The 25,141-nt window shown below is 42.3% G+C and overlaps 1 protein-coding gene across 2 annotated transcripts in view; it reads right to left on the reverse strand.

Annotated features, from left to right (window-relative positions):
• Positions 1-22,707, reverse strand: part of mllt10 (MLLT10 histone lysine methyltransferase DOT1L cofactor) — a 39,186-nt gene extending 16,479 nt beyond the window's left edge. For both annotated transcript variants that reach the window (XM_070853006.1, XM_070853005.1), the window contains exons 1-10: positions 22,369-22,707; positions 19,275-19,354; positions 16,653-16,707; positions 14,330-14,439; positions 14,105-14,208; positions 13,663-13,756; positions 4,028-4,123; positions 3,393-3,729; positions 2,357-2,575; positions 1,527-2,015 (exon numbers count right to left, since the gene is read on the reverse strand). In XM_070853006.1, the coding sequence (XP_070709107.1) occupies positions 1,527-2,015; positions 2,357-2,575; positions 3,393-3,729; positions 4,028-4,123; positions 13,663-13,756; positions 14,105-14,208; positions 14,330-14,439; positions 16,653-16,707; positions 19,275-19,354; positions 22,369-22,531 (1,747 nt within the window). In that variant the 5' untranslated portion in view covers positions 22,532-22,707. The remainder of the gene's footprint in view (positions 1-1,526; positions 2,016-2,356; positions 2,576-3,392; positions 3,730-4,027; positions 4,124-13,662; positions 13,757-14,104; positions 14,209-14,329; positions 14,440-16,652; positions 16,708-19,274; positions 19,355-22,368) is intronic.
• Positions 22,708-25,141: the final 2,434 nt, after the last annotated feature.

The raw sequence follows: 25,141 nt of genomic DNA on the forward strand, positions 1-25,141 counted from the left end.
ATTTGAGGGTGAGGGTGTGTGAGACAGCCAGAAGTGTGACTGCTGCATTTCATGTTGCTTTAATAACGTGTAACATGTTTCTTCTTGGTAACAGAATTGCTAAAAAGCAATATATATGTATAAGGATATTCCTGTCAATTCACAATTGACCCACTTAAAATGGGGGTAATATTACAACTATAAAATGACGACACTGTATATTTAATAAAACACCCCAATCTCTACACTTGAATGTGAATGCAAGCAGACAAAGACTACAACACCAATCTTTTATTGGTTCCGACCTAAAATATATCTAAATATGTTCCCCAGATGGAGTCAATCATATCGTAGCGAGTAACAAATGTTTTGATCAGAAGAATATATACTATACTTGTTATACTACCTAGCAACCACATCTTTTTCATACAATAACTGCTATAACTATACTACAATAACTATACTGCTATGAGAAAAAACAATACATTACTACAGATCCATTGTATTCTATGGATGCTCCAGTCCAATCAATCTGCATCTGAGTGGTATTGTCCAATATCGATTATAGATCTTGAGGGTTAAGGACAAAGAGTAATGATACATTGAAAAATACTGTACATTATTCTTGCTATGCTATAATATGAATAATCAAAAGTCAAAAATAGGCTCAGTAACAGACAAAGAGAAACAAGGGTCTCTATGTTAAAGAACACTGACAACCTGGCGATCACCATCAGACCAGCTGATCATAATGATCAGTGATAGATATTGGCCTAATTAGAGGACTACACAAACACATGTACACCTTCAAATGCATAAAGCATCAACAGGTGAAACGAGGGTTTGAGAAATGAACAAGATGCAGGTAAGAGAGAGCAGCTGAGAGGCAGGAGAGAGAGACAAAAGGGTGGCAATCCTGGAAGAAAGGGGAGATGTGGGATGTGTGGGTTGTGCTGAACCATTTCCATCAGCACAGGGGAACTCCAAAGCATAAAGACAGTTGCCAAGCAACTGAACACGATGAGGAAAAAAAAAAGAAAACATACAGACCACTTCCACGTGTGTGAGCAAATAACATGAAGACCCGCACTCTAACATACACACACATGCACACAAGGAGACAATTACAAAGGTGTGTCTAATCCTCAGCATTTGTGATTGGTGATGTTAACACTTTGCTGCACAGACGCAATCCACTAACGTTTTGTGCTTAATTCATCAGCATTCAGTGGCGAATGACAAGAAAGCTCTACAAGTCAGGATCTGGGCATGAAGCACAAAAACGGCTACAACAATGCCGCACATTAGCACTTCCCTTTTTATTGTTTTGATGACCTGATGATGAGCATGAAGGGAAATAATTACTTTGTCTAATCTCAAATTAAACCAGCTTGATTCCTCATTTTAGCTCCTAACAACAATTTTAGTAATTTTCAGAGGGTTTGGGTCTGAGGGAGCATTTCCGACCATGAGATCTTGTTCATGATATCATCATTGTTGTGTGTGTGTGTGTGTGTCTGTGTGTTGACTTGCTGTGGCCTCCTCACCTGGTCCAGTGGTTGTGGAGCCGCTGTTGCTTTGCAGACTCCCATTCCTGAGGAGTGACGGGGACTTCTGAATCCCACTGCTGACACCCATGACCCCCAGTCCCCTCTCTCCTCCTCCTCCTCCAACTCCCACTCCTAATCCACTGCTGGAAACTAAGCCCGGCCGGCCTGAGAGCGTTGAGGATGAAGAGGAGGAAGGGGAGGCGGTGGAAGAGGAGGAGGGGGTGTTGCCCGTGGAGGAGGTGGGGAGGGCCAGGGAGGGAGCTGGCTCTGAAGGCTTCACATCCGTGGTGAAGCAAGGCCCAAATCTGTTTCGCCAGTTGCCCTTCTTTTTCTTCTTCACCCCATCCTCCCCTCCTCCTGCCGCTGCTCCTCCGATCCCCGGCCCCGAGCTGGCGGGTTGGGGTCGTTTGTAGCCAGCGGACCCACCGAGGCTTGTCGTCTCACTAGCTGTGTGACTGTGGGAATTCTCATACAGCTTTCCGCCCACTGAAATGATAAGAAAGCAGAACAGAATATTTAAGCATAAAGCCTGCGGCCTCTTAGAGTTTTGTTGTCGTTGGTTAGCCTGAGATCCATTAAAAAAAAAATCTACTTTACATCCTGCATCATCAGTTCACTTGCAAATCAGGGCTGCAACTAAGGACTGCTTTCATTATTAATTAATCTGTTGGTTACCTTCTCAATTAATCTATGAAATGAATGTAACTCTTTGTCTTAGAAAATGTGTTTTGCATCTGAGGACAAAGAAGTAATAATACACATAATTGAACAAAAATGCATTTTAATTAAACTCAGAGTAACCATTGTGATAATCAAACATCTGGTACCTGCAGAAGCCGTAGTGGCAGACATCAGAGATCCGAAGAGCGTCGTAGTTCCATCTGAAGCTCCGCCCTCTGAGCTCGGCTTCACGAGGCAGCTGCTAAAGGATGGCGGCGAGGAGAAGGTAGTCCCACCACCGGGACGCAACGATGAATCTGAGAAACTTAGGAAGTCTGAGGAGGAAGGAGCAGAGGGCGTCTTGCTGGCACTGGTCAAAAGGAGGCCTGGAAGGAAGAAAGCCGGGTGGAAAATAGAGACAACAGAGAAAGAGACGTGAGGATAAAATGACAAGTGAGATGAGGAAGCCGGAGAGACACAACATGGAGGAAACAGACGTTACAGCTGGAAAACTTTCCATACGACTTTCCTTTCCATCATCATGGGAGCAGCAGAAACAAGATAACCAAAATAAGCATTTTATCTGCTCTGCCGCTTGCTATCTGCTGTACAGTCAGCCCTCCCTCATCATGTAGTCCTCCCTTGTAACAGAGGAACTGCCATGAAAGCACACAAATGGATGGATACTCAAACACACAACCATTTCTCTGCTAGACACACACAAACAAACGTACACCTGACAAGGGCTTCAAGGTTCTGATAGAGTACAAAACACAGGAGCTCAGTGTGAGTGCAGACTCCTTTCGGGTCCTGACCTCCCCACATGATCGGTCTTTCTTTCAGTGTGTGTGGGTGTGTGTTGGTCTTTTCCCAGACAAGGCCCCCGATTACAGGAGCCAGAGGCCAGTCAAGGCAAAAGACTGTTATCACGGCCACACACAAAAGTCTGGTGTCTGGCCAAAATCCAGCAAATGACACAGCACACGCAAGCACACACGCACAAACAACACATGAAACACACTCCTGTTTGGGTTTTAATAAAACTGCTGCAATTGTAATTGTGCTGCACTTGCAGCTTTTTGCTGGGTGGGCAGAACAGTAACGCCAATGATTTGTCATTGTGTTTCCATGTTTCTGACTGCAGGGTTAATTCCCAGTTGTGGGAAAATTAACATACAGGACCATTTGCAACCATCAATTCACCTTGGTGGAAAGGCCCAGTGGAAGCAGAGGCAGATGTGGAGGAGGTTGCCATGGTGACCACGGCGGAGGGGAGGGGTTTCCCTGAGGAGGTGAGAGACTTGCGGCCGCCCCTCTGTCCCACTGCATGACTTCCGCCGCTGTTCTTCTTGGTCTTTGCCTCGGGTGCCACTTTCCCAGCGTCTGCAGCCAAGCCATCTTTGGAGCTGCCGCCGGAGTGAGCGGACGACACTTCTTGAAAGTTGGCGTTGGTGAAACGGGCGGTGCCGTCATCCAGTCGCTTCTGCGAGGCTGCCGGCAAAGAGGTGACAGCTCCTCCTGAGCTGCTGCTGTTGTAGGTCTGGCGGAAGAAGGCAAAAAGGGAGGGAGAACAATGAAAACGTGGTTGAGCGGAAAGGGAGGACAGGAGCCATGAGAAGCACAGGAACGAGGAACAAAAATGATCAAGGCAATGTCGGTTGAGAAAGGGAGAACCGAAAATGGGAGAAAGGTCAGCCAGAGGACAGGATGTGTGAGGGATAGAGAAGAGAAGAAACAAAGGTTAATCAAGGTAAAGCAGCCAGCCTTGCTGTAATATTTAACTTGCCCATGTGGAATTCACCAAAACAAAAGAATGAGTAGTGGAAGGGTGCCCTCACCTTGTCTGGGACCATAATGTTTGGGAGGACGAGGGAGGGCGACATGTCCATGATCTTCTTGTGTTTTGGTTTGTGCCTGTCCCGCTCCTTGTGTTTCTGAGCATGGAGAACAGGAAAACAAGGGTGAAACAGATGGGTGAAGCTGCTTAAGACACGACAAGGGGGAGAGAGAAATAAAGATCTCATAAAACCATTATTTCATAGCCCTCTGATTTTTGTAGGTCTTGGGGAAAATACTGAATATGGAGACATACTAGACCACATATGTTGTTCTGTTGAAGATTATAGCCAAGAAGATGGCAAAAATAAAAAAAATAGGTATGAGTTATTAGGATATAAGCACAGATGAGGGAGAGTGTGTGTGTGGCTGAAAGAGAGAAAGAAAGAGGGAGCATTGTATTTCAAAGCCTCAGCCTGAGATGAAAGCTTGGAGATCCACAGACACAAAGAGAGTGACTGAAGAGAGACACAAAAAGGGGCAGGAGGCAACAGGAATTCAGCAGTTTGGAGTGTGTATAAGTGCCTCGCGCCGAAGGTCTCGTCGTTTCATCCAATCATATCCTGCTTCTTGGACGATCACAGCTCAATTTACACCCTCGCTATCACACGCACCGCCACCCTCCTCTCGCACCCCTGAGTTGGCGACTGGGTGCCAGCGCATTTACACCTCACACGCACGCCCCGCACCCTGACACCTCTCTGCACGTGCGCGCACGGTCACACACACTCGCTTTTACATAGACACTCCCATGCAGGTACACATCCAGTCATCCACACACACACACACACACACTCAGAGATAGGAAATGGAGAAAATACAGAGATTCTGAGAGACGACATTAGACTCAACATGCTTGTAATGCTCAGTGTCATGACAACTCTGAAAGACCAGACAATCCCTCCCCCTTCTTCTCGCCCCCAGGGTCTCGTTGAGGAGTGACTGCGTGGAGGCTGGTGACAGTTTAGCCAGACTTCCTGTATGAGTGGCAGTTAACAGACAGCGTCAGCCAAATCAGGAGATAGCAGCTCAACTGTAGGGACAGGAGACAAACGCTGCAGAGTTGTGTTTGTGTGTGTATTCATGGGTATAACCTGAAACTAATGCTGCAACTGGCAATTTTTTTCCCCTTTTTGTTTTCCATTACATGACTTTAGAAATTGTTGAAATCATCTTATTCCACACAGCCTGACAGCGGCATATATTCTGAATCAGTTTGTTCCGGCTTTATGGTGAAATATTGACATCATGTTTTTGCAGCTGCACCATTCCAACAAATGGAAATATTCAAGACTTTTTTTGTGCATCATTTTATGCACATTTCCTCGAAAAAGTGAACATAAGACAAATGCTGGGATCCCCATTACGATATCAAATAGAGTTCTGTGAGACTAAACAACGTTCTGCTACACAGCCTGACTTTGCAACGTAGTGACAGTGAACACAGTGAAAATGCCAATCACATTCTCCTCCTAACCCAAAGTTGTGTCTTGCTATGTCAGAAAATCAGTGAATTCTCACATTTAAAAGGCCGAAACCAGCAAAAAAAAAAAAAGTTATATGATTATCAAAATTGCTATTGGTTAACAAAAACTGTACAGGGCTGTCCCAGTCAGGATTTCCAGTTTAAAGCCTGCCATGCTGTTGCTCCTGGATACAATGACGCAGCTAAAAACAAAAAGTGCAGTGAGTCAACTGACAAAATGCGTCGACTCGGGCTCTTCTCGCCTTCTGACTCAAATCAGTGACTTTTAAGGGAGCAGCCCTAATTTTCGGTCAGTCGACTTATTAACTGTGTAGAACTACTTTAAACAACAGTGACTGCCTTGCATGTTGGCGACAACCAAAGAGAAACAAAATCGAGTCAGACGGTTAACTTAAACAAAATCTACTGCAACAAAAGGGAGAGATGATGGTAGAGGAACAGAAGAAGAGAGAGAGAGAGGTAAATTCTTCGGGATTCCCTTGTTGTTTTTCATTAACATTCCTGAGGTAGGTGTTGATGGACAGAGGTTGAGCTGAGAGGATCGGATAACACACACACACGCACACACAGGGACCCGAAGCACTGGGCGTGGGAAACATAACACATACACAATGTGACCCTGACACACCCATATCAATCAGATCAATTGATTATACTTGCAGAGACAAAGCCTTTCAGCGTGTCCTTTCCCCTCTTTCTCCGTTGTGGACCATTAGCAGCCTGATCATTTGACATGTCCGAGTTCTCTTTGAGACTGTGTGGGGTAAATGTAACTGGTGGCAGAGGACGAGGGCCATGATTATTTATCATCAAACTGCTAAGCAATGAGCAGTACAGCGGTGGTCTGAAATCCTCTCTGTCTATGTCTAATGGTGAAAAACTCTCTTTTCCAGAGGCAAGATCGTCCTTTTCCTCATAACTGTCTCTTAATCCTGAAAATATCTGCCTCAAAATTCCTTTGTAGTCTCTTGGTATACATTGGTGTCTTATGTCACCACTAAATTAGGGCTGTGACAACTAATTTTACTATCAATTTATCTGCCATTTTATTGTCCCTTGATTGATCACTTTATCAATAAAATGATAGAGCACAGCAAACAGTGCCCATTAATGACTCCCTGAATCCAAATTGTCTTTCCAATTCGCTTCCAAAATCCAGAAGCATTCTCCTTATAATCAAATACAACTGAGAAACGTAACAAATCCTCACATTTGAGAGGCTGGAAGTACGGAATATTTATCAACTTTGGTTAAATCATTTTCTATTTAATGATGACTCAATTGAGGACTCAATTGTTTCATTACTACATTAAATTTAAATTTAACATTCATTACTACGACGCAACGTAAGCATGTGATAATGTTCATAGACAAGAAATGAAGTCATTACACTAACTGTCTTGTGTAAGAAATACAAGGTATGCTCCAATCATGCAAAAGCATAGTATTTCCTGTCATTTTTGATATTATATATGGTTTAAATGCTTAACAAGTCAACACAATGGCCTCAGGAGGAAGATGAGAGGGTGCAGACACAGAGGGGAGCAGGGCTGAGGAGAGGCGAGGGAAGACGGGAGCGGGGGGGCAGAGGAACAGGAAGTAAGGGGGAAAATAATCCGCCCTGGCCTGGCAGGAATTCCCCTGTGCAGTTTCCTGCAGGATTTCTGACCAGCCATTGTGTATGTATGGATGATGTGTGTTTGTGTTTGTGTGTGTTAGTATGTTTCCTGCAGGCCTTTTCTAAGCGGCCGGTGTGGGGAGGTGGTCTTTCAGCCCCTGCTGTAGTTTGACTGCAGGGTCTAACATGAGGTGGGTATACATCTGAGTCTCCAAACCAAATAACAAATGCATGTGTGGACACACACACACATCTGAGCCTACTGATCTCTGACCCAAGAATGTGGATAGGGAGAGTGTGTGTATATGTATGTGAGAGAGAAGGGGGTACACTAACTGATGCAAATACAGCAATATTAACAAAAGCCAGTACAGAGGGGCTGAATAGACAAATCATTGCACGCACACACACACACGCACTCAACCAGGAGCTGCCATTGTTCGACACACTGACTAAGTATATAGAAGATAAAATGGCCACACATGTTAAATGCTCAATTTGAATTCTATTATTTACTTTCACATGAACACAATGAAAAATCTATTGTCTTCTTCCAAGAAAAAAAATAAAAATCAATGAACTACAACTGGAAAAAGATGGAAAAGGGAACTGAAAGCATCAAATCTTTTTGGCAAAGCAAAATCTAAACGAAGTCAAATGCACAAACAGGTTTAAAATTAGGTGCAACATCTCATCAGAACATGAGCATTTCATTCAGCGAAAGTGGAGCAGCTGTTACACCATCCAGGTGACAAAAACAAACTTGATGGAGGAGCTGACCTCTTGATTTCAGCGGAGCTGACTTTCAAAATGCATCCATTCATTCTTCCTTCCTCAATTTGAAAACATTAGGCAAAATGGTGTATCTTCGGAGGAAACATCATCTATTGTATTATTTTCACATACAATAAGAAAAGAGCACTACCACTGAGCTGATTTGAAAGATCTTTATCAGCTACACACACACACACACACACACACACAAAAAGTTAGGGATATTCGGCTTTCAGGTGAAATTTCAGGATGAACCTAAAATACATTCTAAACTTTCCAGGTGAACTTAATGTGACCTTCTCTAAACCTTTGAATGCACATGTCCAACTGTTCAGTGTCTCAGTACTTTTTGCACAAGTTGCTGTTCTCTAACAAGAAGCTTAACGGCAAAATTCACAACAGGTTTGATCCACGAATCGACCAATACATTTCCTGCTTCAGTTAGAATTGGTATTTAAACAGTCCTCCTCATCCTGCTGTTCACATTCTGACATCATGAGACCAAGACGACACCTAACAGTTGATCAGCAGCACCTCAACACTGGAGGCTTCAAACAGGAAGTCCTCAGACGGAGGTGTTCACTGAGCTTAGAGGGTCACAGAGTGTCATCAGGAGGTTGTAACAGTGATACAGAGACTGGAAGAGTCACAGAAAGGAGAGGAGTGGACGTCCTTTGGCCACATCCCAATTTATTGAGACACTGAAAATTTTTTGTTGTGGTATACCTACCACTGTTGTTAGATTTTCTTTCAATAAATTGTTTAAGATGAATAAAATTACCATTGCATGCTTCTACTTAAATGCCCTACTTTCATGATATAATATCACTGTAGCATTAACTTTTTACATTTTCCATATATTTCACCTGAAAGTCGAATATCCCTAACTTTTTGTGAGTAGTGTATATATCAGTTTGATGTGCTGTTAAGGCAGGGCAGAGTACATTTTTTTCAATTAGAAAGTTACAGCACACATTTGTAATACTTTTTATATATTTAGCTAATTTTTGGTCAGTGCTTTCATATTTGTAAGAATGAATGGTGACATTTTCACAGTTTAGTTTATATTGTTGATGCAAGTTTTTTTTTCTCTGATGCAGATTTAAAGTGCCCATTTCCTAAATTTAATTGCTTTTACCGACGCACTTAGTATGCACTGTGCTGCTATTATGTGGACCAGCATAAATACCAGGGACAGATGGGCAGTATTTTAGATGACTGAGCAGAATGGTAAACAAACAAGTTGACAGAGATGTCACTTAATACAACAATTTATTTTTGTGTGTCACAGCAGAATGTGAGTCACAACAGTGAAACGTACTGTTGTGACTCACATTCACAGAAAGTGTCTTTCTTGATTCTAAGGTGGTCTGGCTGAAGTGTACTTTGAATGAAATATTTTCATACACAGACACAGACACACACACAGACACACAAAGGCTCCAGCTGACATGCCTCAGTATGTTAAGTCCTTGCTGCTGTTACGGGTGCTTTAAATGCTTGATAAAGCTGACTTAACATGCCAGCTTCAATATTTGAACGTTGCACACTCTTCCTAGTGATTTCTGATCAAGAAAGGGGTGAGGATGGATGCATTTTCAGAGTGCTGTCCAAACAGTGCACATTGTTGGAGGGTTTGGTGGAAAGAATCAATGACACAGTGACAAGAGAACTCTACGCTCTCTCCAAACAGCTCAACTGTAAAGGGACAGTCATGTGTTTGCTTTAGTGTATAACATTAGGCTAAAGTGGGTCCAATATCTATTAATATCTACCAATTATATTTTAATACCGGACTGCAAAGGTTTGTTTGTGACTTCTTTAACATGCTGCTTTTTGAGAATGATCTGTTTCACTCGACTGTAGTTAAGGCCCTGTCCTCTGTTCCAACAAGGGCTCGTACAGACGGCGAACAAAAAGTGGAACAGATGACTTGACACCTCCTGTGAATTCTGATTTTTTCTCAGCTTGTGATTACATGTTCTGCTAACAGCTGTGACTGATTAAGTCACTCTAATGCAGCATTCATTAAAGATTGCGATCACTGGTGGGTGTAGGTGGGCTGCAGCTAAAATACAATCCAAAAGCAACCGCTGCTGAGTCTATAAAATACAATTTCAGCACTCGCTTGGAATGAAATGAAAAGGCCTTGTTAAGTAAAACTGAGGAACACATTGCAGTGCTATGAGGTGGGCCACATTTTTGCACTCCCAACTGTCAAGACAGTGCAGCGTAAATATTGTAATATAGTAAATATTGATAAAGAATTAAATAAAGATATCAAGTGCATTACTTTCAAGGCCATCCATGCATTTCAGTCTAATTTTTCTTGGCTTAAAGCGATGGTCATTTGAAGGGGATTTGGTTAAGTGACAACATAACATTTTAAGATGCGACAACATAAAGAGCCCTTAAAAATATTGTCCGACTTTCTTGTTTACATGAGTCCCTTTTTTTCCATTTGCCTTGTTAAGTTAAACATGAATATGTCCGCTGAGTCTCCACTTATCATAAATAATGAACTGCTCATATATTTTCTAAGACTGAAGGAAGAGCCACTGAAGGTGATTATTGATCAATGGTTTTGCTGCGTATTTGCCTGTCCCTCCACAGTGTGAGCATGTAACAGCGAAGGCGTATGTTTCTGGTGGAGTCACAGTCGTGGGTTGGAGGCATAGAGAGGGTAAGATCTGAGGGCTGTCTTACCTTTGTGTCCTGGTCTGGGGGTCTATCCATACACTGAGTGGAAGAGTCACTTAAGCTTTGAGACCTACTACCACGGCCCCTGCTCCTTTGCTAAAAGGTAAAGAGGAACTCCAAGTTACTGGATGAAGTCCAAGAAAAGAGGCTAAAATTAAACCAAAGAAGAGAACTCTACGATATAAAAAAAAGAACAACACTTAAACTAAAAAAAAGGCTGACTGAACTAAAGGATAACTCAAATTTCAGTCAAAAACATTGTCACGAGCATTGGTTATGAAAATATAACTTTTTGGTACTACGGAGTAAAAAAGTGCATGGTGGCAGTAGGTAGTTGAACAAAATACATTAGACCTCCTGTACAGAAAAGGCCTTTTTCAACTTTCACTAATCAAATGTAACCATTAGGCAAAGTCGTTCAATAACCATCAATACTACAAATGAGGGAAAAAAAACAATCAAGATTGAGGGCAACAGTAAAACAAAACCATAAGTTGTGTTAAATTGTCATTTCAAACCTGTATGATCGAAAGAGGGATCATAGGACACTTGTTTATTGATCTGAACCCAAGCCACTTTGCTCTTGCTCACAGTATCTGTTGCCATGGTGATAGACAACTACATCTTCAAATTACAGCCATATTATCCATAGGCATAGATCAAGGCTTGTGTTTACTCAGTCTGTGGCATTTCATGTACGACTGACTCTCCAAGGCAACTTGGTGCTCAATGGGATAACTTTAAGTCTTCATCTATATTTCTATGCTAACTTGCTGTAAGTGAACACACACTAATTTCCTGTGCACTTCTTTCAGGGATAGATCTTTAGATTTGCTACACTGTCAACATCACTGCGCTGCAAACATTTTTTTCAGCTCAAGACCAGGAAGAAAGACAAGTGACAGATAGTTATGCAACAAGGTTTGCCAATCACTATCACAGAAGATGTTTAAAGCCAAATGCAGCTTTGCGCCAGCAACAATGTAGATTCGAAAGTAAAGCAAATGCATCAACGAGTGCTTTTACACTCCACATAAATAATTATCAATACATGGTCTTAATAAAATCGCTAGCCAAGGAGAAATTTCACTGTAGTCCAAACTAAACCAGGATAATCTAAGCTTGAGATTAGATTTTAACCAAAGAGTCCAGTCAGATTCCATATGTTGCTAACATGCCGTAAAACATCCATCAAGTGGCATTTTATGAAACCCATTCTGCTAACAACATTGCTTTCCTCATCATCGATTCCCCCTCGTACATTCCTGTCATCCATACAATCTCAGCTTAATGACATTATGCCCCAGCATCCAAAGCCATTCATACACGATCAATATAGCAGCACGAGTCTTTCCATCAACGTTTGTTAACAGTGAAAAATGTCATCAGAGTGTGTGTGCGTGTGTGTGTGTGTTTGTGTGTGTAGACTCTGTAAAGGCTGCCCTGTGATTCCATCCTACCACTGTTCCAGAAATCACAATAATCAAGTCACATTCCTGTTTTTCATATTTGCTTCCCCTGTGTACGAGCATACATGTGTACCCCTTGTGACAGGGTGTTAACTACTGGAGAGGTGGAACAAAATCTGGACCGCAACAGGGCGCCTCTTCAGAGAATGTGTATGCTGAAAACACATTTCCTCTGTGTATCCAGTTGTTGGATTTGTGTGTTGATATGCCTATCCTTTTCATTTTTCTCTTATCTGATTGAATTCTGCTTGACAATATCTGGCTATCCACCTATCAGGTTTGCATAATGCTGGTTAGCTGCACAGCCAGAGCAGAGCTGATAGACTAAAAAAGACTGAAACCATGGACAAGAAACCTGTAACCTGCCATTTAGGACTGAAGGCCAATTGTATATGGAAAATGTATGTAGATAAAAAAAAAGGGACTATTTTTCTAAAATCATATTAATCAGTCTACTTTGGTTTCCCATACTGTTTAGAAAAAGAGTGAAAAGGCTTCTTTGACAGCACTGAACTGACATTGACTGTCTGAACTGTCCATTGAAACCCAGCTAAGCAAAGCAGCACAAAAGCTGCTGCTACACTTGGTGACCAAAAATAGTAAAAGCTAACTGACAGGACAGGTCAGTTGGAAACCTCACAAATAAATAATTGAACTGTTTTCCAAAGGATTTCAAATACATAAATGTTATGAAGCCTGATTAGCCTTGTTTGACGTTAACAGTGAAATACAAGGCTCATACGACCCTCTCCTGCACCTGCAAACCCACTCTGGGCTTAGTACCAGTACACAAGGGAATGCAGGGGACGATGTTAGAGAGATTGGAGTGATCAGGAAGGTAGGAGGAAGAGGAGTAGATGGAGGGTAAAGGACAGGTGAAAGAGAAGCAAGCGGGGGGGGGGGGGAGAAATACAGATGCAGGGAGAGTGTGCACAAGTTGACAGACTGGAAGCTGACTGAAGGAGAGAGAGTGAAAAAAAGATGGAAAGGTGCAGCAAAGAGGAGAGTAGAATTGATGAGACAGTAAGGATAGAGAGGGGCTACGGGGGGCAAAGTGAGAAGAAGTGATGGAGGGTCATCTCTCAGTGGCAGCAGAGAAGGGGCAAGTCATCCACAAGATCGGCTGTTTTTCTCACTGTGTTACAGGTAGAGTATGTGTGTGTGTTATCTGTGCTTGTAGTCAGTGGAACAAAAAAAACTTTCAAGATGCATATACATGTATTGATGTGGAGTGAGCAATGTGACTGCTGCAAACCCTCAGTACGCACAGTCAGAGGGCTTTCATACTTAAACTACAGTTCTCGGGGAGGGACAGTGTATGCATGAGTCTAATACAGGCTAGTGAGCCAGACTTGTCATGTCCTGTGGGGCAAACTCTCCATCATATTTACAAAAACACAAGCTTGCTCATCTGATAATTAGTACAGTGAATAATTAATCATCTTAAATCAAACCAAAATACACAAAAAAAAAACCATTTGTCCTCATGTGCAGAAATTTTCAGGAAAGAATAATGTGCGAAGTTGTCGTTTAGAGTATCAAATGACATGCTTTCTGTGGTGTTTGACAAAAATAGGAGAGGACACTTACCAACTTGCTGTGGTGGTATTTGCAATATCCACAGTACTTGACATTGTCTGCATCCGATCCTTGTTCCTCACATAACAACCCTGCAAACTGGGCACTGTGGCAGAGGGAAGTGTAGAGGACGTGGAAGGAATGTGAAAAACAGAAAACTTTTCAACATTTATGTGCGACATTGGAGCACAACAACATCACATCATATCATATAGTGCCAGCAAGTGTTGAACATCAGACAATACGGTTTGTACATCCAGGTCTGCTCGCTCCTAACCTGGCTGTGTTCTCTCATATTGGCAGTGTTAATAAAATACATGAAAATCGTAATATCACACAGGATCTCAACGGTTTTGCTATTACAGTAGGTGTAACAACTAGCTTGAGTAAGGAACTGACGAAACAATCTCCTTCTTTGTCTTTATGAGGTTAATACGATGTGAAAGGGTCTCACCATGTGACGTGGAAGGCCTGCCTACAGCCATGTTTGTTGCAGGTCATGCAGGCTCCAGTGGCTGCTTTACTCTCTCTGCCCTGGTCCTCACAGATGTAACATGTCTGCGTGCACACAAACATACGCAGAGAACCATCTTAATTACAAAAAAGCAGAATACGTCCCTCATAATTACAGTGTACTTGTGATTTTGTGACATGTGAAAGCGCAGATTAAGTTTGTTACCTTGTTGTAGCGCTCATGTGGAACAGACTGGAGTACTATAGGCTCCATAGTCGAGACATTGGCAAATTCCACCTCAGGTATGTAAAGGGCACATACTACATGAGCCCAGCCTGCAAAGACAGACAGAGAAAACAACCATCAGCCAAGTGTTTACACTAAATGCATTACTGACTTCGCTATACTTCTGTGTTTGTCCTCTTTATTTGACTTGGTGGGAACACTGCCTTTTAAACTGGTTGTGGATTTAACCATCAAACCAAGAGAGCCAATGACAGAGAATTCCCATTCTCACTCATCATGCTGCAAAGTAATTTCCTTCTGAGCTCTCTATGACCCATAGGGAAAATAAAATAAAGTCTTGAGACTCAGACTCAGTCTTGAGAAGCAGAGCACAACACAAAAAACAGTCCTTTGAACACGTTCTTTGTCGGTCCATGAAACTTTTGGTTGGTCGTCAATGTAAATCTGAAACTGACCACATCCAAAGTCTTATCCAATAATAGATAAGACTTCTTTGGCCCAAACCAAAAGAATTAAACACAACCTATACATGTTCTGTTATGTGCCCGATTTCAACTTTCTTTACATGAAAATATGTGGAACTTTCAAATGCTGAAGTGTAAATGTTGTAATTTGCAAACTGGTAATTAATCAATCTAAGTAGCCGTTTATTGAGCCCTAACACACACACAGCTGCCTGTCTGAAGACACACTGGGGGCGGTAGAATGACAGTGGGGCACGGTGGAGTGGCTGCAGAATTGACGACGAGCTGAGGAGGAGCAGGAGGAGGTCAACGGGAGGTCAAATGGAGGTGGGAGTCTCCTGCCACACTGAAGGTGTCTGTTTTTCCCCCATAGCGGAAACAAAAACAGGCTTAAACTTACAGTTGAACCCCTGACCTGCCTTTGACCTGGCGAGAGGGACAGGAGGAGGAGGGCAGAGGGCGGGAAGGAGGGGAGACAGTGAGTGTGAAATGGGGCCATGTTGTTGTTTTGAAGTCCCTCCAAGAATCTGGAAGAGGCCTATAAAACAGGACTATAAAAGCAGCACAGCCTTCCTCCTCAAACTAAGCATTCAAACTTTTACCCCCCAAAAACCCAACAAAGCACCCTTTACAAGCATCCCTCACTCCAAGAAGTTATCAAAGTCCAATTTATGGATACAATGAGCTTAAATTATGTTGATAACAACTCAGGTGTGTGTTGACTCTAATAAAAAAAGAGGCAAAAGGCTCCTTGATAATGGCTTTATGAGCCTCTGTGGTAAACCACGATCGTGACACCTTCACAAGGTAAATAAACAAGGCTAGCTCATGTTGTACTTTCTGTAGCAGGTAATGACCTGCATGTACAGTACATTAGTACAATCAAGACTTTAAAATGTTCACACTGCTGCCACATCTAATATTTCTTAACAGCGACTTGAGGGAAGTGAACCTGTTGCTAATTTTCCATAAGGCCCCTTAAATATATGGATGTGACAGATTAATTTATATACATGTTTTTGTATGTATCATCTTTGAACTCCTTCTATGATGAGAGCACCAATTTATACCGGGTATCTACAACTAAAGAAGCCACAAAGAGTCCCGGGCAAGCAGCTGTTCACTTTATTTATGTCGTTCTCTGTGTATTTTCTTTCTTCTCCGCCTGGTATATGTTACAGTGCTGGGTGATCAAATAGCCACTTCAGACTCTAATACCTTTGCTCTGCTTTAGAACTGTCCCACCTGAAATAACAGCAAGTACCACACGGATCAACAAGTGAAGAGGAACTGACAAGAGCAGAGAAATGGACGGTAGGGGAAAGAGATGGTGAGAGAAAAATGGGGGGAAAAAAGAGAGGGAGAGAGGGGTCATGGGAAGGGTAAAATAAAAGAGAAAGTAGTAAAACGGTGTGTGTTAGTGTTGTCCTGATGCCTCCCTGCAGGCCTGGACACAATCCCACAGCTGTGTCTCCCTCTCTGACTAACACACACACACGCAGAATATTTACAGTCTCCACCAAGCTGACCTCCCAATGAACCCAGAGGGGAGACTCCTCACAGGCCATGCACTATACCCATCCTGGCCCGCCCCCTCATAAACATACACTCACACACACACACACTCATAAAACATGGACTGGCAAGGACGGTAGAGAGAGGCAGCACACACAACAAACAGCAACATAACTCTCCCAGCACGCTCACACCCCTTAAACTTGCCGGTGACATGCAATTAATGCCAAAATACACAAGAGGCTAACCACAGATGCGGGTGGGTGAATGTGTGTGTGTGTGTGTGTGTGAGTGTGAGTGTGTGCAGCTGAGAGGGATTCTACCTCCGTTGTCTGTCCTCTTCAGAGCTCCATCTTTGTGGGGACACAACTCACATCTCTGTGGGTAGAGAAGGAAAAACCAGGTCAGAGACAAGTGGACGACCTCTTCTCCGTAGGATGAGGTAAACACAGAGGTCTGACTAGTGTGCCTGTATGTGAGGTGAGCTGGCAAGCGGCCCAGACTTGGGCACAAGGCCTGAAGCTCTCTGGGAAAACACCCTCGCTATCTGTCACCTAAGGTGCGCGCGTGTGTGCGTGTGTGTGTGTGTGTGTGTGTGTGTGTCAGCAAATACAACTCCTCGGGCAATTATTTCTGCTGCTCTGAGCCTGACAATTGAACTCGTCCTCAGCTGACAAATAAGCTGCCGTTGCTTCTCTTAAGGCCTCAGCTACATGCTAGAAAGAGCACAGTGTGTGTGATTTGTAACAGATGATGTTCTAGTTCCTCATTTCCCTCTTTCTTCCCCTTTTTCTCCCACCAGTGGTTTTCTGAGCTAACAAATAAAGTTGAGGTGCTTCTACTCCACATCACCATCTTAAACTACTATCTGAACAAGTGATTATTTGGCAAAACAGAATCAGAGGAGGTCAAATCTGCAGGTCAATTCAGGCCACTTAGTTCAGGTGAGGCAAAGGATGATCTGCTTGGTAATTCTGAGACTAACAAATAAGGATCACTGGTCACTATTTATGTAGATATTAAAACAAAAAATAATTGTAAGTCTGAAAAGTTGTTCAGGAGGAAATGTGTACAATGTATTGAATCAATTATTATATGAATTTAAAACTTCTTTATGCCTGAAATCCATATATATTATCTATATTATAGTTACCTGCTAATACATACACGCATACAGTTACCAGCTGCTTCTAAATACTTGTGTTTAACTCTTCCGGGCACACCTCACCTGTATTAAAGATTACAATCAAGTCTGTACGCAAATTCCTTCAAGGAGAATGAAGTGTGGCTGTTTAACACTTAACACACCAGCGTCGATGGAAACACTTAGCACACTTGGACAGCTTTGCAACATTCAAAGCATTAACACGTACTTAAGTGACCTTGTTAGTGTCCGATTTCTGCCCTAAACTAAGTTCTTTAATGCCGCATAAGTGAGAAACTTGGTTTCCTTCATCAGGTTAGGAGGTTAGAGGAAAACCTAGTGATCATGCTAAATTTTTGCTGGACAAACTTTGCCCTGTGTGCACACATGAATACAGCAAGTAGGCCGATCATTCCTAGCACCTGTATCAACAACTACCCAAGTAAATCTTCCCCTGACAAAATCTCGACAGGTCCTTAGAAGTTTGCCGAGGTCATGTTAAGTTTAAACTCAACGAGCCATACCAGTCTGTGGCTTTTGCATCACATTTCCCAAAAAGAACATGTGAAGTATGTATGGATGCTTTTTAGCCCATCTCAGTCCAGTCCTACGTGACTTGATTCAGAGGTCTGCGGAGAGCGGGTCAGCCCACGGGTCCTGCAGCAACTGTTGCAAATGTAGTTTTTTCCTGGGCCACATCCCTGCCTGGCCAGTAACATTTTCATTTAATGCTTTGATGCAGACTAGACGAAATTGTGACACACAACAAATGGTGTTTGGTACAGCTGGCAAAATGGCTCCACTCAAACATTATGTATGATAATCTTTCGTAGAGCTTTTCAATCAAGATTAAAAAACATTTGGTGAATAACTGGTGCACAATACAGATCATGGGCTGACAGGCAGGCTACGGCCAAAGGACAGCGGGAGATGACACATACCACAGACAATCCTGCAGCTACAGGCGCTTGATCCGCAAGAAGTGGCAGAGGCAGGCAGGTTTCTACAGATCTCTGATATAATTTCTGCCATTACACGTGCCTTTGATACTGCAGCTTCTGCCAAGCTGTACAGAGATTTAGGATGAAATGATAGATATGCTGGGCCGAACAAGACAAGCAAGCTATCAAGTCTTGCTAATGAGTAAAGCAATGATACCATTACTCTGTGGTAAAAAGTGTAATTTAGTACAGCATAGTTCCTTGGTTTCAGCCAAAGGAAGGCCCATTAAAGTCCTTTTTGTATACAGTAATTGGCAGCTTCATCTGAACTGTTACACTGTGGTAAACCACATACATCCAGTAAGGCTGGGCAATATGCCAATACCTATACCAATACTTATTGTTTATCATCCACCACTGTAATAATTTCATCTTAAATAGTAATAAACAGTTCTCATGAATAAACACAAACAAGCTGAGCCCAAAACAATTACGTGAATTAATGTTATTTTTCACACATGAGCAGCATTTGGATTTTTTTGAGAATTACTTTTTTTCTGTTACCGAGCAGGCCATTGTGATGATCTTTGACTGAATAATAGCTACACTGCTAAACTTCAAAGCTACTGACTACCCATGGTGGTGAAATAAACAGTCTTCTGCAAGCATTGTGCTATTTTGACTGGTTTGGTCCAAGCCCTTTGAACGAACATGCTGATAATAAGCTGGCACTACTTTTTGGAGCATTTACAGAATTTAGCACTTCAAGAGCATGAGCTTCCCCATCTTTGTCAGGCAGTCCTGTTATTCCAGGAGTTCACCCATAAACCGTGAAGGGACAGTGGGACTGTGGGACTCACCACGCGTGCTGCTCTCTCCTGAGATTCACACTTTCTGCAGAACCAAGGACCAGTGGGCACCTGCACGATGCCATAACAGGCTGAAGAGAGACGGAGGGGGCATTAAAGTGAGTCATCACAACCACAACAAAAGACTCCATTTCACACCACAAAAGACATTGACACAGTGATAGTGAAACCACAACAAACCTGACGAAACTTGATAGCATCTTTACAAATATTGTGCTATCTTCACTAATTTTTTTGCCAAACTTGTGACTAAATTGCCTTGAACGGAGAACTGAATTGTGTTTTAATTCAACAGACTGCTGTTGTTTTAATCTTACTCTACTGGCAGTTTGCTTGTGCTAAAGAACATTTCAAGCACTTAGGACAATGAATCACTAGTAATACACCGTTAACGACAACACACATGGTCATCAATGATAACTGTTCGCTTTATGAATGGCTGTCAGAAATTAAGAGAATACTCACAATGACAGAAGTTACATTTTAAGTTTATGAAGAGCAGTGTGGACGCTCCATAAACAGGCCACGATGTGGGTGAGTGAGTTTTCAGTCGCTAGTGATGTCTCTTTACTTCAATACATTCTTCTTCTAGGGTATGCTGATTCTTAATATGTTAGACACTGCCTCTGCAAACAATATTATTCACACGGTGGACAGCATTTGTGAAAACACACTTTGCTCTTTCACCATGAGTTGTAACCTGATTTTGCTGATGCTTACGCGACTCGGCCTACAAGTTGCAGGATAGGCAGCGCAACCCTAAATGCGGCTGCACCACCCTAAATAGCCTACCTCTACACATTTTCAGATTATCTCTGACCCGACCAGAGCCCATAATCCAGTGGAATAAACAGCTATAATCCAGATTTCTGAGAACAAAACACCCAAAGGTTACCGAGTTCAAATGAAGAAACGGGTGACCAGACTTAACAACAAAACATCAAGCACCACTTGGACAGGATATTCTGCATACGTGATTCATTTAATTAATTACAGCTGGCTGATCCAATCACTTGAAAGCTTGCAATATTTATTTGTTGCAATGCGAACCGATGTCACAACAGTATGTGGACGCTCTGTTGCTATTTAACTTTTCTCTGCGACTCAGAGGAGCCCCAAAACACACAGAGGACAAGTTTTTACTCATCTCATCTCAAACTTGTTGACAAATGTTAGAGATATAGAGTGCATTGCATCCTGCATAGCACTAGCTTCAAGAAGAAGTACCCAAGCTGTGCTCCAGTTAGATACAACATGTAATGACTCTGTTTTGATTCTGTACATTCACATGAGAAGAGTTACAAAATTAAGTGCACTTTTAAATGCCATGATTCAGACTGAAAACTTTTCTGACAGTGTTGCTGATAGATACTTTTGTCCCACAAAGCAGCGTGTAATGGAAAAAAAATCAACAGTATAAGTTTGAAAATGGAACATGTTTTGTTATAATAATTTCACATTTCAAACTGAGGATACTTAATTGTGCATGTGTTTTGGTGCACTTCAATATAATGTTCTCAAAACATGAATTTATTGTGAATATTTTATAGTATTCGTATTCAGTGAGGACTTTGGAAAATTCTCCCTGTCTCAGTGATACACTGCTGGTCTAACTTAGGTTTACAGTTTATTCTTTCTTTTGATGCAAATGAACAGGCTCTACTTTAGTTGTGTCACATCTATAGATAAATGCCAGTGTTATGACGGATGTTATATTTTCAAAAATGCTCCAACTGATGAATATCTTTTGATTCCTGCAGTCCAGGGGCAGATATGGAGAAGGTCACACATCAAATGACACAGTGCTGTTGCTTTATTTAAGAAGTGGCTTTCATGCCACGTTGTCCGTGTGTCCCTTTCTCTGCAAAGCACTGAATCTTACCGCATTTGGGAAGTGGCTGGATATTTAACAGAGCTCATGTTTTGGCATAAGCATTGTATCTGTGGTCTGACATCCAAAATATTCCATACCCCACCCCAGCTTTCAGTAGTTAGCGACCTAATATTTTGTATTGAAGACTCAGAATGTGGCATAATGACTGATTAATGGAGTATGTTTAATACTGAGAGTATCACACTGCACTAAAAAAAATAAACTAACTCGTATTTGAAAGTGCACTAAATATTAGGCAACTTGAAGTTTAACGGGGTGAGATGCGAATATGATGCAACCTTAAAAGTTATGTATCAGATATTATGAAAACTGGCACAACTGTGTATCTAATAATAAAATAATAGCTCATATTAAGATTAGTTTTTACAGCTTTACACCAGCAAAGGCAAAACACGTGGGACAAACAGATTTAACATTTGACTAGATCTGAGTGCTGCCATGTGTATTTAACAGTTCGGCTGTTAGTGGGTTGTTACAGAGGAGCTCCTGTCACACCTTTTTCCAAACACTAAAAAAAAAAAAAAACCCGTGTTGTATGTGAAGAAACGCTGAAATGCATCAGCATGGGTTGCTCGTTGCTGACATGTTACACAGTTTGTACTCTCTCCCTGTGTTTGGACACATGGCCAGCTGTTACATTTGTAAACACTGGACGTCATCGGCTGAGTCATCTTGGGGGAGCCCTGGTTTGGCAGCACAGCATCACTGTCACTGTACTGGGAGCCAACATGCAGCCATTACAAATCACTACTTTAGTGCTTGAATATGCCCGAGCAGCGTCTACATAAGTCCCCCCTTCAGGTCTAATGCTGTTTGGACTAAAATTTAGTAGGCAGTGGGTCGGATCGTATAATTCTATCAAGCGTATTCCTCCTTCTCTGAATCCAACATGACAGCTTCTGACAGGGATAGAAAAAAAAACAGAGCACGACTCACAGCCAGAATGCGTTCATAAAGCAGCTGCCAACTATCGTCCTCTGCGGATTAAACAGGCTAAGTTAGCTGCCAAACCGGAGCAGTGGAGCGCCCTGCTGTATGAGCAGAGGCTGACCTCAGCCTGGCCTTGGTGAGGGCAGGCGGAGGAGGAGGAGGAGGCTCTACGCGGAGCGCCTCATAACCTTGCAACAAGACAACGCTAACTAGCCTGCAGGCTAACTGCTAACATCTAGCTGAGCTAGCAGCACAGCTTACCTTGATGCACGGCGACGTTGCAGCCGTGTCCGTCGCAATACACCAGCGGGTTTTCGGCCCAGCCTCTCTCGTCGGAACAAACACAGCAGCCTCCGATCATCTCCTTCATATTACTCGTCGAGAACTCGTCGTCCGCCGCCAGACAACGCTCGCCGGAGACCATCTACGAAGAAAGCGGACATGCGGAGGAATAGGATACCAAGATGAACCGAAGCCTTCGCTCGAGACGTCCCTCTTTCCCCTGCTACACCGCTTTAAGTCCCACTCGGTCGAAATGTCATGTTTTAAACGTGTTTACGTCCCTTCTCGACACCGTATTTTTCACCAAAACATCCACTTCGCGGCGCGGCGGTGAGGAGAGGGGGGGGGGGGGGGGGTGTCGTAGAGAACAGGAAATGCGTAATGACGCAAGGCGCGTGTGTGTGCGTGCCCTCTGACCGGAAGTAAAAGCCAGATGTGATTGGATCTCACGGAGCGACGTTCCATTTTGGTTCCACATGGCTGGAGTAGTTTGAAAGTTTGTAGCAGAGGCTCCACTTCACTTTACTAGATTCACTGTCAGCACTGTAGCAACACGGAGGTAGGCAAAGATGGCAAAGTGTAACTGACAGAGACCCACCAAGCTCAGCAGCTGTGAGAAGCACGATTTTTAGAATGTGTTGGCCGTGTGTTTAAAATGTGTTTGTAGCAAAGACTGCAACTCTTGATCTGCTGATACTGTGTTTGTGATGCATAGAGCACAGCTGCATTTTTAAGAAAGCATACATATGTTCCAGATTAGATATCAGGGTTTTGACTTCAAGTGTGAGGATCAAGATGTATTGTTTTGCATCAAAGCAAGATGTAGAGCTGAAACAATTAGTCTTTAAATGATCTCCTGAAAAATTGCAGATTTTCTCTGCTTTATATAATTTTAATATTTATTACGTTATCCTTGGGTTTTTTGGACTGATGGACAAAACAAGAAATGTGAATACATCAAGTTTAAGTTCTGGCCAATTTGAATAAGCATTTTTATTGATATTTTGTAAAATAATGAATCAATTGAATGTGACGATTCTTTACTGCCTTGGACTGATTTTATAGATTAAACAATTAACTGATTAATCAAGTTGGAAGTTGCAGAATAATCAGAAAACTTTTGTTGGTGTATAGATGGTACACAATTAAACACATTAGTTGTTGCAGTAAATTCTGGAGAGGTGCAGATTTTCCCCCTTCTATTAAAATGTTCTATTCAATTTAATCGTTTTATTGTCATATGTACAGATAAAAACAAGTTTCACCGCACAATAAAATTCTTGCTTTGCCATTTTGCCTTCAACAGTGCTTCAGGATTAAATAAATAGAAAAATAAACAGCAGCTATACAGAAAAACTATATACAATTCAAGTAGTACTACATCTAAGATTGGTTTTACCTCATCCTGTAAGAAGCCGATTGGATTGCAGTTACATCACTTTACTACTACTCCATGTGCACATTTGTAATAATACTAAAAGTTTAACAATTAATTTTCAAACTGCAATTCAGAAAGTGTTCAGGCTTGTAGGTCTGTATTGTATCTTACTGAATTCATTCAAGATAACACAAGAATAGAGAGATGATAAAAAAAAATGACATTCATAAAATCCACTATGCTGTGTTTTCCTTCATAGTACAAAAGTATGAACAACAGCTTTTTAACAGCTTTAAAGCCAAGAATAACTACAGGCCAATGTTTATATGCTAACACTAATGAATAGCAGCAACATGGGCTGGAACAGTTCAACTAACTAAATATTATGTTTACTATGTCACCATGCTATTTCACTATGATTAAGACTGGTAGAAGAAATGAGAGGGTATTAGCTTAGTGAGCATGGAGACAGCAGACTTGAGACAGCAATTTGACAAGCTTTTCATTGTAAGCATGAATACCTTTTATCTTTCAAAAATATCAAATAGGCTTTGAGAATCCTACATCAGGCTGCATATCAGACCTGTCAATATACAGATTTGTTTTGATAGTATCCTCATGCTGTTGCCAAGGATGCTCCAGAACACACACTCACACACATACACACACACGCTATTCCAAGCACTCAGCTGCTGCTTGCATCACCGATTCCTCTGAGCGAGCTCTCGCTCTTGGTTTCCAGAGAAACGTAATGACTTGCCAATAATGCGCAAGAGCACACGAGCGTCCTCCGTGTAATATGGTGAGCGAGAGGTCCCTGGGAGTGCCTGCCCATTGTTTGCTTTAATTTCAAATTGCTCAAATGCTCCAGTCGACACTGGGCACTGCACTAAAAGGGGGTGTAGGAGGGATGGGGAGCTGGGGAAAAGGGGAAAAAAAGTGAATTGTGTGTGGCAGGGGAAAACCTATTAGAGCTGGAGAGAACAAAGGGAGGCGAAGGAGGGGGCAGCGGCGGTGGAGGGGCCCATATAGCTACTGAAACACTGAAAATGGCAAATGATTTTTACAACTTGCACTTGATTAAGTCAAAGTCTGCACAGATCATGTATAATGTTCCCCCTGTTGTCAGAGGGGAGCTCTGAGACGGCAAATTGCAGTGACACTGTCTGCCTCCAACCACCACTGGTGATCCCAGAGAACATATAGCACTCAGAGCTTTTTATATAATTTAAGGTATTCTGTGATCATAACCAGACTGTCCTCTTAGATGCTATATGTCATAGCTTTGATGGTCATACTACCAAGTTTGTGTTGGGATGAGGATCTCTAAATACCCTTCAACAGCATCTCTGCCACTGGATCTGTTTGGAAAGA

Source organism: Pempheris klunzingeri, chromosome 21, assembly GCF_042242105.1.
Source record: "Pempheris klunzingeri isolate RE-2024b chromosome 21, fPemKlu1.hap1, whole genome shotgun sequence".
Lineage (NCBI taxonomy): Eukaryota > Metazoa > Chordata > Actinopteri > Acropomatiformes > Pempheridae > Pempheris > Pempheris klunzingeri.